The sequence below is a fragment of the Belonocnema kinseyi genome, chromosome 6, assembly GCF_010883055.1.
Source record: "Belonocnema kinseyi isolate 2016_QV_RU_SX_M_011 chromosome 6, B_treatae_v1, whole genome shotgun sequence".
Classification (NCBI taxonomy): Eukaryota; Metazoa; Arthropoda; class Insecta; order Hymenoptera; family Cynipidae; genus Belonocnema; species Belonocnema kinseyi.
In genome coordinates this window covers 5,119,747-5,133,483 of record NC_046662.1, presented here as the reverse complement: position 1 = coordinate 5,133,483, position 13,737 = coordinate 5,119,747, and the positions used below count along the sequence as shown (strand labels likewise).

General features: G+C 27.6%; 1 protein-coding gene across 1 annotated transcript in view; it reads right to left on the bottom strand.

The window, feature by feature from the left end:
* Positions 1 to 13,737, bottom strand: part of LOC117174545 (CAD protein) — a 179,722-nt gene that overhangs the window by 1,669 nt on the left and 164,316 nt on the right. The window contains exons 25-26 of the mRNA XM_033363749.1: positions 11,384 to 11,562; positions 8,042 to 8,246 (exon numbers count right to left, since the gene is read on the bottom strand). Of these exons, the coding sequence (XP_033219640.1) occupies positions 8,042 to 8,246; positions 11,384 to 11,562 (384 nt within the window). The remainder of the gene's footprint in view (positions 1 to 8,041; positions 8,247 to 11,383; positions 11,563 to 13,737) is intronic.

The following is a 13,737-nucleotide window of genomic DNA, read 5'->3' as shown; positions in this document are numbered from 1 at the left end:
GGCTGATGTCACGTTCTAAATAAATTTCATTTCATTTATCCTCCGTTTATTAGTTAACTCTCTCTCCAGCATTCTATCGAAACCTCGTTATTTTTAACAAAAAGTACTCCTTACTACCTAGGGAGTGAAAAGTGACGTCAGAGGTGATTAATAAAAGTTATACATCTGTGAGCTTGCAATTTATGATACTCAGGAAACTCACCGTAAAAACTCTAAAAGAAATTTTGGTTGCAGATAATAGAATGTTGCGGTAATTCATAGAAAATTTACCATATACAACTGGTCACATTACCATAAAAGAATAAAAATTTCTATTCATTCCTAAAAATTTATGAACATTTCCAAATTAAATTTTGGGCAATTTACCCATAAATTACCTGTAATCTTACCAAAAGTTTCATAAATTTCCGAAAATAAAATAAAAGGTTTAAAATTTAATGTTCAGTAATTTATCTCAATTTAACATAAATTACCTATAATATTTCCATAAATTACCAAAAATGTCATAAATTTCAGGAAATTTCTAACAATACTTAGAATTGAATTTTGGTATATTTATGGTAAGTTACCATATTTGCCTGTAAAATTACCATAAATTACCGATAATTGCCATAAATTTCCGCAAATTTATAAACACTTCTAGTTATGATTTTAAGCATTTTATCTTAAGTTACTATAAATTTCCGGCAATATTACCATAAATTACCAAGAATTTTATAAATTTCCAGAAATTTATAAAAATGTTCAAAATGGAATTTTGGACAATTTATAGTATGTTAACATATTTACCTATAAAATTACCATAAATACTGAAAATTTCCATAAATTTGCGAAAAATTTATAACCACTTCGAGATATAATTTTAGGTATTTTATCTTAAGTTACCAGAAACTTTCGGTAATATTACCATAAATTACGAAAAATTTCATAAATTTATGGAAATTTATTAAAATAATTTAAATTGAACTTTGGGAAATTTATGGTAAGTTCCATAAGTTACCTATAAAATTACTGTAAATCACCCTTCCTTTATAGGAAATCTAATATGGGCTTAAATCATAGCTGCAATTCGAGAAATGTCTGAAATCTTCTCCCAAAATATGCGAATTTTTAAGAAAACAGCTGAATTTTCAACAAAAAATAAGAATTTTCGAAAAAATAAGGAACTTTCTACTATGATAGGTGGATCTTCAATATTACTTTTCCACCATAAAAGATGAATTTTCAATCGAAAAGGACGAATATCCAACAAAACAATTAAATTTTCAATAAATCAGTTAAATTTTCAAGCCAAAAAGGGGGCATTTTTCAGAAGACAATTGGATTTTTAACAAACAGTTAAATGTTCAACAAAGAAAGATGAATTTTCGAAAAAATATGACTTTTGCATCATAAAAGATCAATTTTCAATACAAAAAGACAATTTTTCAACGAAAAAGGATGATTTTTTAACAAACTTATTAAATTTTCAACAAAAGTTAATTTTAAACCAAAAAGTTGACTCTTTGACCAAAATACTCGAATTTTTAACCTACAATAAGGAATTTTTGACAAAACAGTTTATATTTCAACACAAAAAGAAGAATTTTTGACAATATGATGAACTTTCTGCCATGATAGGTGGAACTTCAATATAAAAAATAAATTTTCAACAAAAAAGATCAATTTTCAAGTCTAAAACACGAAGTTTTTAGATGACAAATGAATTTAAAAAAAGTTCTTATTCAACCAAGAAAGATGAATTTTCGACAAAAAGATTACTTTTCCACCATAAAAGATGAATTTTCAATCGAAAAGGACGAATATCCAACAAAACAATTAAATTTTCGACAAAACAGTTAAATTTTCAAGCCAAAAAGGAGACATTTTTCAGAAGACAATTGGATTTTTAACAAACAGTTAAATTTTCAACAAAGAAAGATGAATTTTCGAAAAAAGATGACTTTAGCAGCATAAAAGATCAATTTTCAACACAAAAAGACAAATTTTCAACGAAAAAGGATAATTTTTTAACAAACTTATTAAATTTTCAACAAAAGTTAATTTTAAACCAAAAAGTTGACTCTTTTACCAAAATACTCGATTTTTTAACCTACAATAAGGAATTTTTGACAAAACAGTTTATATTTCAACACAAAAAGAAGAATTTTTGACAATATGATGAACTTTCTGCCAAAAAAGATTACTTTTCCACCATAAAAGATGAATTTTCAATCGAAAAGGACGAATATCCAACATAACAATTAAATTTTCGACCAAACAGTTAAATTTTCAAGCTAAAAAAGGGGGCATTTTTCAGAAGACAATTGGATTTTTAACAAACAGTTAAATGTTCTACAAAGAAAGATGAATTTTCGAAAAAAGGATGACTTTTCCACCATAATAGATGAATTTTCAATCCAAAACGACGAATTTTCTACCAAACCGAGTCATTGTTTAACAAACTTACTAAATTTTCTACAAAAAGTTAATTTTAAAGCAAAAAGTTGACTTTTCTTCCAAAAAAGAAGAATTTTCGACAAAATGATGAACTTTCCACCATGATAGATGAATTTTCAAACCAAGGAATAAATTTTCAACAAAACAGATAAATTTTCAAGCTTAAAAAACGACTTTTTTAGCTGGCAGTTGAATTAAGAAAAAGTGAACGTTCAACCAATATAAAGGAATTTTCTATCAAAAGATTACTTTTCCATGATTAAAGGTGTATTTTCAATTAAAAAGGACAAATATCCAGCAAAACAATTCAATTTTCGACCAAACAGTTAAATTTCAAGCTAAAAAGGAGAATTTTTCAGAAGACAATTGGATTCTTAACAATCAGTTAAATGCTAAACCAAGAAAAATAAATTTTCGAAAAAAGGATGACTTTTCTACCATTAAATATTATTTTTCAATCAAAGAGGGTGATTGTTCAACAAATTTAGTAAATTTTCCACAAAATGTTAATTTGAAACCAAAAAGTTGACTTTTCTACCAAAATCTTCGAATTTTTAACCTAAAATAACGAATTTCTAACAAAATAGTTAAATTTTCAACCAAAAAATAAGAATTTTCAACAAAATAATAAACTTTCTACTAAGATAGGTGGAACTTCAGTCTGAAAACTAAATTTTCAACAACAAAGATCAATTTTCCAGTCTAAAAGACGAATTTTTGAGGTGAAAAATTAATTTTTTTTTAAGTTAATAGTCAACCAATAAAGATGAATTTTCGACAAAAAGATTACTTTTCCAACTTAAAAGATAAATTTTCAATCCAACAAAACAATTATATTTTTGAATAATGTGCGGAAAAAAATTCAAAAATCCAAAAAATTCAAAATTCACTTAAAAAAAAACTAGAATTAGGGCGGTTTTTCACGAATGTAGCAAAATCAATTCTTTTAAATAAAAAGAATGTATAACTAAATATATAATAAAATAGACTACAATGGTAAATCATCAGTCAAAGACAAATTTTTAAAAAAAAGTAGTTTAACATTTAACAATTAAGTGGAATTTTCAAACGAAAAAGTTTTTAATTTTTAGTCTTACCGTTGTTTTTGAAACCAATTTTTTGGATTTTTAACCCAAAATTGTGATTTTTTAATAGAAAAGTTAATTCTAAACAGTAAAAAACAAATGTATAACAAATAAGGCTAATTTTAAATCAAAGAGATAAATCTTCATCCAAGAAATATTTTTTAATCAAGAAAGAAAAAATGTATAAACCAATTGTTTAAGTGTTAAGCTCAACGGACGAAATTTATATAAGGGGCAAAATTTATTTTCAAGCCGAAAATATAAATTTTCAAACAAATATTGAAATTCATTAATCAAATATGTAGTTAAATTTTCAAACAAAAAACTAAAAAAAGCGTATAAAGGTTGTCATTTTTAGGATTTTGTGATTTTGAAACACTATGTCTGTTTTTAATATCTATTCCGGCGACACATACCCCACTGAAAGATGACTTTTCTGCCATAAAAGATAAATGGGCGAATTTTCTAACGTAACAAATTAACTTTTAACAAAAAAATTGAATATTCAAGCTAAATGGAAACGTCGAATTTTCTATCAACAAAGATGATTTTTCACCAGAAAAGTTACATTTTCAAGCAAAAAGAAAAGAATTTTTTTTTAAAAACTCTTAAATTTTGAACAAAAACGTTAATATTCAACCAGCAAAAAGAATTTTCGATGAAAGGATGATTTTTTCACCATAAAAGATGAATTTTTAATTCAAAAGGACGCAATTTCTATGACAAAAAGACGAACTTAAAAAATGGGTTAAATTTTCGATGTAAAAAATATAACTTTTACAGAATATTAACCAAGACATTTTTTTTAGCAAAGAAAGAATATTCAGATAAGAAAGAGAAAAATGTCTACTAAAATGTTGAATTTTTTAGCCAAAATGACCAATTTTCAAAAAAACAGTTTTTTGACCTAAAAATACGCCTTGAACAAAATACTTGAATTTTCAACGAAATAATTAAATGTTCAAACAACAAAGATTTTTCAGCCAAAAAAGAAAAAAAAGAAAACAAATTGTGGATTTTTAAGGAACGAAAAGAAAAAATTCTTTAAACCTAATTGAATTTTCAACATGAAAATATGAATTTTAAACGATGAAGATTACGCTCCAACCAAAAAAGAAGCTATTTCTACAGAAGAATTTTCAAACAAACAGTAGCCTTTTTCTACCAAAAAAGATTAAATTTCATTAAAAAAACGAATTTTTAACCAAAAGTAGAATTTTCAACTAAATAGGTCGAATTTTCCATAAAATAGTTGATTTTCTAACAGAAAAATATCAATTTTCAACAAAGTAGATGAACTTTTTACCAAAAAAAGAAGATATTTCAACTAAATACAAGAATTATCAACGAAACAGTTGCATTTTTTACTAAAAAATATTCTTTTTCATATAAAAAAGATGGATTTTATACGAAATCATCAAATTTTTAACAAAAAAAAATCATTTTCAAACAAACAGTTTATTTTTCTACCAAGTTGATGAATTTTTAAGCAAGAAAGATTGATTTTTCTACAAAAAAATTTAATTTTCAACCCAAAAATATGAATTTTCAACAAAGTAGATGAACTTTTTACCAAAAAAAGAAGTTATTTCAACCAAATACAAGAATTTTCAACGAAACAGTTGCATTTTTTACCACAAAAGATTCAATTGCATCCAAAAAACGAATTTTTAACCAAAAGTTGAATTTTCAACTAAAAAGGTAGAATTTTTTATAAAATACTTGATTTTTTAACAAGAAAATATAAATTTCCAACAAAGAATATTAACTTTTTACCCAAAAATATTATTTTTCATATAAAAAAGATTAATTTTCTATAACAAAATTAATTTCTAAAAAAAAGGTAATTTTCAAATAAATAGTTTAATTTTTCACTAGGTTGTTGAATTTTTAAGAAGAATTTTCAACAAATATTAACCCTTTACCAAAAAAGATGAGTTTTCGTATAGAAAAGGTGAATTTTCTACGAAACAATTGAATTTTCGACTCAAAAATATGAATTTTCAACCAAACAGTTACTTTTTTTTAACACAAAATATTAAATTTCGTCCAAGACGAATTTTTAAACAAAAGTTGGATTTTGAACTAAAAAAGTCGATTTTTCTAAAAAAAACAGTTTATTTTATAACAGGAAAATATACATTTTCAACAAATATTAACCCTTTACCAAAAAAGATGAATTTTCGTATAAAAAAGGTGAATTTTCTACGAAACAATTGAATTTTAAACAAAAAAGTTCATTTTTAAACAGATAGTTCAATTTTTTACCAAATTGTTGAATTTTCAAGCAAGAAAGAATAATTTTCTACGTAACAATTAAATTGTCGATTCGAAAATATTAATTTCCAACTAAAATTATGAATTTTCAATGAAAATGATGAATCTTCTACCATAAAAATTAATGTTGAGCATACAAAAAATGTAATAGTTTTTATATCAGCGAAGAAAATATTTTAATTTGTAGTGAAAAACAGTTGAATTCCACCAGAAACGACTAAGTTTCAACAAAACAAATACATTTTAGACCAAAAACTATGCATTTTCAAAAAAATACATGCACTTGAAAAATATTAGGAACTTGTCAAAAATCGTCATATTAGGGTTTCCAGAATTGCTCAACAGAAATCTGATATCGTAATTTAAAAATCCACAATGGCGGATCCAATATGGCTAACGACTAAATCTGATGATACAATTTTTTAAATTGAAAATGGCGAATCAAATATGGTGGAATAGAAATCGGAAAACTGAATAAATTTAGCTAGAAGATTGTTTTTGCAAAGTTGAATTAGCGCCATAATAATAATAATAATAATAATAATAATAATAATAATAATAATAATAATAATAATAATCATAATACGGAAGCGAGAATATTGTTAATATATTGTTACAATAACAGATTTATTAACACAATATTTGTTAATGGTTCTGAATATTTATCGATTTATAACTTTAATTTTATCTTTCACGGAAGGAATATGTGCTACAATCATTTTGAGGGCCAATTTCAATTTTTTTTCTTCATATTGTATCCGCCGTTTATGATTTCGAAATTCTGAGCACAAATTTGTGTTTAGTGACCTACTATAGATTTGTATTGACTATGGATTTGTGTTGATGATGGATTTGTATTAACCATGGATTTGTATTAATCATAGATTTGTGTTGACCATGGATTTGTGTTGACCATGGATTTGTGTTGACCATAGATTTGTGTTGATCATGGATTTGTATTGACCATGGATTTGTGTCAATCATGGATTTGTGTTCACCATGGATTTGTATTGACCATGGATTTGTGTTGACCATGGATTTGTGTTGACCATGGATTTGTGTTGACAATGGATTTGTGTTGACCATGGATTTGTGTTGACCATGGATTTGTGTTGACCATGGATTTGTGTTGACCATGGATTTGCGTTGACCATGGATTTGTGTTGATCATGTATTTGTATTAACCATGGATTTGTATTGACCATAGATTTGTGTTGACCATGGATTTGTGTTGACCATGAATTTGTATTGACCATAGATTTGTGTTGACCATGGATTTGCGTTGACCATGGATTTGCGTTGATCATGTATTTGTATTAATCATGGATTTGTATTGACCATAGATTTGTGTTGAGCATGGATTTGTGTTGATCATGGATTTGTGTTGATCATGGATTTGTATTGACCATGGATTTGTGTTGACTATGGATTTGTGTTGACCATGGATTTGTGTTGACCATAGATTTGTGTTGATCATGGTTTTGTGTTGACCATGGATTTGTGTTGACCATGGATTTGTGTTGATCATGTATTTGTATTAACCATGGATTTTTGTATTGATCATAGATTTGTGTTGACCATAGATTTGTGTTGATCATGGATTTGTATTGACCATGGATTTGTGTTGATCATGGATTTGTGTTGATCATGGATTTGTATTGACCATGGATTTGTGTTGACTATGGATTTGTGTTGACCATGGATTTGTGTTGACCATAGATTTGTGTTGATCATGGTTTTGTGTTGACCATGGATTTGTGTTGACCATGGATTTGTGTTGATCATGTATTTGTATTAACCATGGATTTGTATTGATCATAGATTTGTGTTGACCATAGATTTGTGTTGATCATGGATTTGTATTGACCATGGATTTGTGTTGATCATGGATTTGTATTGACCATGGATTTGTGTTGACTATGGATTTGTGTTGACCATGGATTTGTGTTGACCATAGATTTGTGTTGATCATGGTTTTGTGTTGACCATGGATTTGTATTGACCATGGATTTGTGTTGACCATCGATTTGTCTTGACCTACCACGGATTTTCTAGATGAGAAAATTCAGAATAACTATTCTCAATAATTTTCTCTAATTCTGCAATAATTAGCTTTAATCTAACTCAATTATTAGGGTTTGAGACCAAATTTGAAAAAATGGCCGACTCTGGTATCGTCAAAAAGTCAAATAACGCCCTGAAATTAACTGAAAATAACATAGATATATTTAGAAACATACCTGTTCGTATTCCTGATCATTGGCAAAACGTTCTTTTTGAATTCTGGTCATATAAAGCACATCCGTGTCGGCAATGACGTCTTCTAGTTTGTTAAATTCCTCTTGATAAATTCCACGTTCAGTCACGAAAGCCTTCACGTGCTCAGGCATACGCAAATTATTTGGACTAACGTATCTTAGTTGCACATTGTAGAGCGTCAACAGTCTAAAACAAGTTCAAGTTTTTCAAGATTACACCTTCTTTCTCTTCTATGAATTATATTTTTCTTTCGTGCAATCCATTCGCAGAAATATTCTTTTCAACCATAGTGAACAGGAAGTTTATTCAAATCCTGGAAAAAAATTCCATGACCATTCCAGGTTTTTTCTATGTATTTTGAAAATTTATTATAAATAATATTGTTTTTTAGTTTCTAGGGATTCATTATTTAATACCTTTAACTTAGAACGCTTTGAGAAATTATATTACAAGATATTTTTGCACATTTTAGCGTCATCGATTAATTGAATAATTAAATAATACTATAAATATAATCATTTCCTGGATTTGTATTTAAAGAATATTAATATGAATGAAATTGATTTTCTTACAAACATTCATTAATTATCAACCAAATAGTTGAAATTTCAATTAAGAACAGCAGATTTCAACCAAAAATGCAATAGGTAAATTTTCAGTTAAAAAAATTAATATTTCACAAAAGATTCAAGCAAAGTAATGAATTTTCAACTGAAGTGACAAAACTTCAGCTAAAATAGTTGAATTTTATGCAAAAAAAATTAATTTTCAACTAAAATTTATATTTAACGTGAACTTTTTATGAAATACTTCGATTTTCATCTAAAAAAGAGAAATTTGCAGAGAAATTGATGAAATTTTAACGAAAAAAAATCAGTTATCAATCAAGAATGAAATATTTAAATTTTCAGTTAAGAAGATGAATTTTCATCCAAAGTAAATGCTAAACCTTCAACTGAAATACTTGAATTTTCAACGAAAAATATGAATTTTTAATGAAATGCTTGAATTTTCATATAAAAAAGACAAATTTTCAGGCAAATGGATGATATTTCAACGAAGAAAGATCAATTTTCAATCAAGAATAGTTAAGTTTTCTGTTAAATTAAAATCAATTTTTAATACAGCTATTGAATTTTCAACTAAAATCATGATTCTTTAACTGGAATAATTCAATTTTAAACAAAAAGGTATATTTTCAACGGAAATTTTAATCTGAACTGAAATAGTTCAATTTTCAACGAAAAAGATGCATTTTTAACAAAAAAGATCAATCGTCAACGAAAAATTGAATATTTATTTTTTCAATAAAATAAAATAAATTTTCATCCAAATAGAGGAATCTTCAACTAAAGTGATAGAATATTCAATTGAAACAGTTAAATTTTCAGTAAAAAAAAATCAACAAAAAAATAATCATAAAAAAGTGACATTTTCAAACAAAGTGATGAATTTTTAACTAAAGTGATAAACTTTCAACCATGGAATTCACTTTTTAATTCAAGAAAGATAAATTATGAACCAGAATGTAGTTGATATTTCAATCAGAAAATATTTTAATTTTTAATCAAAAACAGTTTAATTCAACCAATAAGTTCACAGGAAATATATGAAATAAACTGTTAAAATTTGTATTAAAAATTTTAATTTTCAACAAAGAAGATTACATTGTTACTAAAAAAACGAATTCTCAACAAAATACATTATTTTTAAACCAAAAATAGCTTAGTGTAATTTTTAGTTAAACAAATTATATCGAACAAAAGGAAGACAATATTTAAACAAAATAGTTAAATACAGTAATATAAAGCGACTTTTAGAAATGAAGAATCATTGTTATTTAATATTACATTGCATTTAAAAAAATAAGATTCAAAATATTTAAATTATTTCACAAATACTTTTAAAAAATTTATAATTTTTCAAAAAGACTTCCAAAGATTTCACAAATATTTCAAATGTTTCGTCAAGATTTTAGAAAGATTTTACAAATATTTTATAAAGATGTTTAACAAATTTTTAAGATTTCGGATAGCTTTAAAAGATTTCACAAAGATTTTAAAGGTTGCAAAAAGATTGCGGAACGATTAAAAATATTTCATAAAGGAATTCAATTATTTCACAAATATTATCAAATATTTCGAAAACGCTTCCAACGATTTCAGAAAGATTTACCAAAGATTACAATAAGATTTTATGATTATTTCAATGATTTCCCAAAGATTTCATAAAGATCTTAAAAATTTTCTAAAGATTTCACAAAAATCCTAAAGGTTGCGCCAAGATTTCGGAAAAATTACAAGAATTCAATTTTCTCACAAACACTTCAAACATATTTCAAAGTTTTTGAAAAGAATTCTCAAGATTTCAGACAGATTTTCATATTTCCCAAAAATTTGTAAGATTTCGTCAACACTCCATAAAGATTTTCCAAAGATTTCCCAAAGATCTTAAAGGTTGCGCACAGATTCCGGAAAGATAAAAAAATTTCAAATTTTTCGAAAATAATAATAGAATTTGAACAAAATATATTATTTAAATTAAATAGACTTGAAATATTTCAAATACTTTATTAATATTTCAGAAACATTCAAATGGTTTCTTAAAGGTCTTAAAAATTGGACAAAGATTTTGGATAGATTTAAAAGATCTTAAGAGTTGCGCAAAAATTTCTAATAGATTTCAAAGATTTAAATATTTCACAAATATTATTTTTTTCAAATGATGTCGCCAATGATGTTTACTCGTAATATTTTATTTTATATGTTTTATTAGTTCAGTAAACAATTTAATTACTAAATTAATAAAATAATTTGGATGATAAAGTTCCATCAATCAACCTTCCTGGCGTCCTCATTTAAGGAAAAATAGGAGAAAAAACATTTCTTTCTGCCTTTAATTACCCAAACTGGCTGTTTGTTTAAATAATTTGTTTATAAAATTAATAAAGTGCATGAAGTCTGGAAATGCTAATCATAGAAAATTATTTTAACGAAGATAAACAAAAAATGAAAAAATATACTTTTTCTTCAGTCTTTGCATTAACATAAAATTTTAAACACAACAAAAAATTCAAAAATCAGGCCACATAAATCTCTTCAAAATTTAATGCTGAATTTTTCTTTAAAAATCCAAAATCGGTTAAGCATGGCCAGTTAACAGTTATTTTGAACCTCGTTTTTTTATTTAATCTTACTGTGCGCCGCCTGTGGTATGAATAAGGTTACAGAAAAAGTTGGAAACATAAAGAATTAGTTCATCAAAGATAAAAATAATTGAGAATGTGAAAAAAAATAAGTAAAGAAATAAAGACACTAACTAACCTCGCGAGGGAATGGACTGTTCTTCCATGTTTTAGGTCTCCAACCATTGTGATAGTCAAACCATTGACTGTTCCGATTTCCTCTCGAATGGTGTAGATATCGAGAAGAGCCTGCGTTGGATGTTCTCCAACTCCATCGCCAGCATTCAGCAGAGGTTTCCGACACTGCTGAGCAGCTCGCTAAAAGCAAATAATTCTATAATTATTATACCAGAATTACGATTTTAATAAATTAATCATAATTTGGGACGAAATCTTTACCTGGTGTCAAATTGCCTCACGCCTTTTAAGCAATTAGAAAGAATTAAAAATTAAACATTTCATTATTTTGATATTTCTCTAATTAATTAATACTTTGTTATGCATCACCTAGCCGTAGGTTATTCAGCGATTTTGAGACATTTAGCTCTTCAAAACTCCCAACCCGAAGATCTCTGTTAACATTGTATTTTTAATTCCCAAACCCATATCGTTCACTGGGAGAATTTGAAATACTATAAAACTACGTTTTATGGGAAAAAGCCTGATTGAACAAAAACCCACAATAATTTTACAGAACACGAAGGAAATTTACGAGGAGAAATATGCAGGCTCGGTCAACTACGTGAGGAATAAATATCGAAATTCAGCGCCATCTGCGATGGGCAGGAGAACTACAGAAGCATGCATGTGTTGGTTGCTATATATGTGCATATGCTCCTTCCTTGGATGTGTTGGCTAGTAAAATAAATTGAAAAAAAAAGGATAAATAAACACAAAATTAAGGAAACAAGAAACGCAAAATAAGAAATTGAAGATAATTATCATTCAATCTCATTTAACGTTTCTTATTTACTTAATTTTGCTTTTATTTTTGTATTTTAAGTAGAAAAAGATAATTACGAGGCGAGTTAGGATGTGCATACGTATAAATTTTTATTATTTTTTTAAGCAGAGTTAACCTGTGATATACAGTTTTTTAAATATGTTATAACCACATCAGTTTGCGTTTTCAAGAAATCCTTTTCATTAAAGTGATACCGGCACACGAAAACCCGTTTTAAGGTTATGGTATCATACGGTGACAGCACCAGACAAGACATGACAGTAACAAATGACAACAAACAATTTTCTGCGCACGCGCTTTTTACACTAATTTGCGCCATCTACGATGGGCAGGAGAACTAATTTGACTCCCCTCGCTGCCTCTCAACCCCCCGCGCCTAAGTTCGAAAAATTCTCCATTTTGCCTTATTGAGTTGACCGAGCCTGGGAATATGTTTGACGATTAGCTACTATTTTACGCTCGCGGTAAACCGGCGGTGGCGTGGCAACCATGATCTAATACAGTCGACGCTATTTACCTTGCCGCGGATGGGACTACGTACGTTGCCGCGTGCGGATCAGTGTTTACAAACGGTAAAAGTTCGATTTTCAGAATACATATTGTGGAAGTAATTATCTCACATTTGGTTCCAAAAATTGATGAGCACATCATTCTCTCGCGGAGTAAACTGAAAAATTGGTTAGTATTAACAAATTATTGATAAACCTTTGATTAAACTTGCCATACTTGAGGGTATCTCATGTGCTCGACCGAGAATTAGATGAAGCGGTAAGGTAAATAGCGGCAAGGTAAGTAGCTTCGACTGTAAATACATGGTCTAGCCACGCGCAAGTAAAAGAAACCGAACCAACCAGGACCCACTGCTTAATTTCTCCATCTTGAGTAAGTAAGGCGGCAAATGTAAGGGATTTTAAAATGTAAAACGTCAGAATTAAAATTTCTTGTTATTTTCAGGTGTGGAAATATTTGAATCCTAATGAAATGTATTATAATAATGTTGAAGATCAATGAAGGAAAATACGGATTAACTATAATTTTAGGCTATGTGTCTCATAACCTCGTTCTGCGGACAAAAAGTGACATATGTGTGTCAAATGAAATGAAATTGAAGTCAAGTAGGAAAGTTCTAAATAAATAAAATTATATAATTCAGTGCCTACGACATACAAAATGATACTTATTATGCGTTATTAATTCAAAAATGCATATCCTTAATTTAAAGGAAAATGTGATCGAAGGATACTAAATATATCATATATGAATCACGAGCCAAAAGCAACCAATGAGGGTCGCTCCGCCGGGCAATTGCAGTAGCATAACAGGCCAATTTCGGGATCACTGAGATTAACACGAAAATCTTACAAGTCGGATGCGGTCGATTTACTGCGATGGTGGTCAAGTGTTGTGTTTTCAAGGATATACTAGGCAAGAGATGGCATTAGTATTCACTAATGTGAACCATTTTCGTCGAGCTTGATCCTTCAAATGACGTCTGTCAAAACTTCAGCCATTTATGTTTACGCATTTAC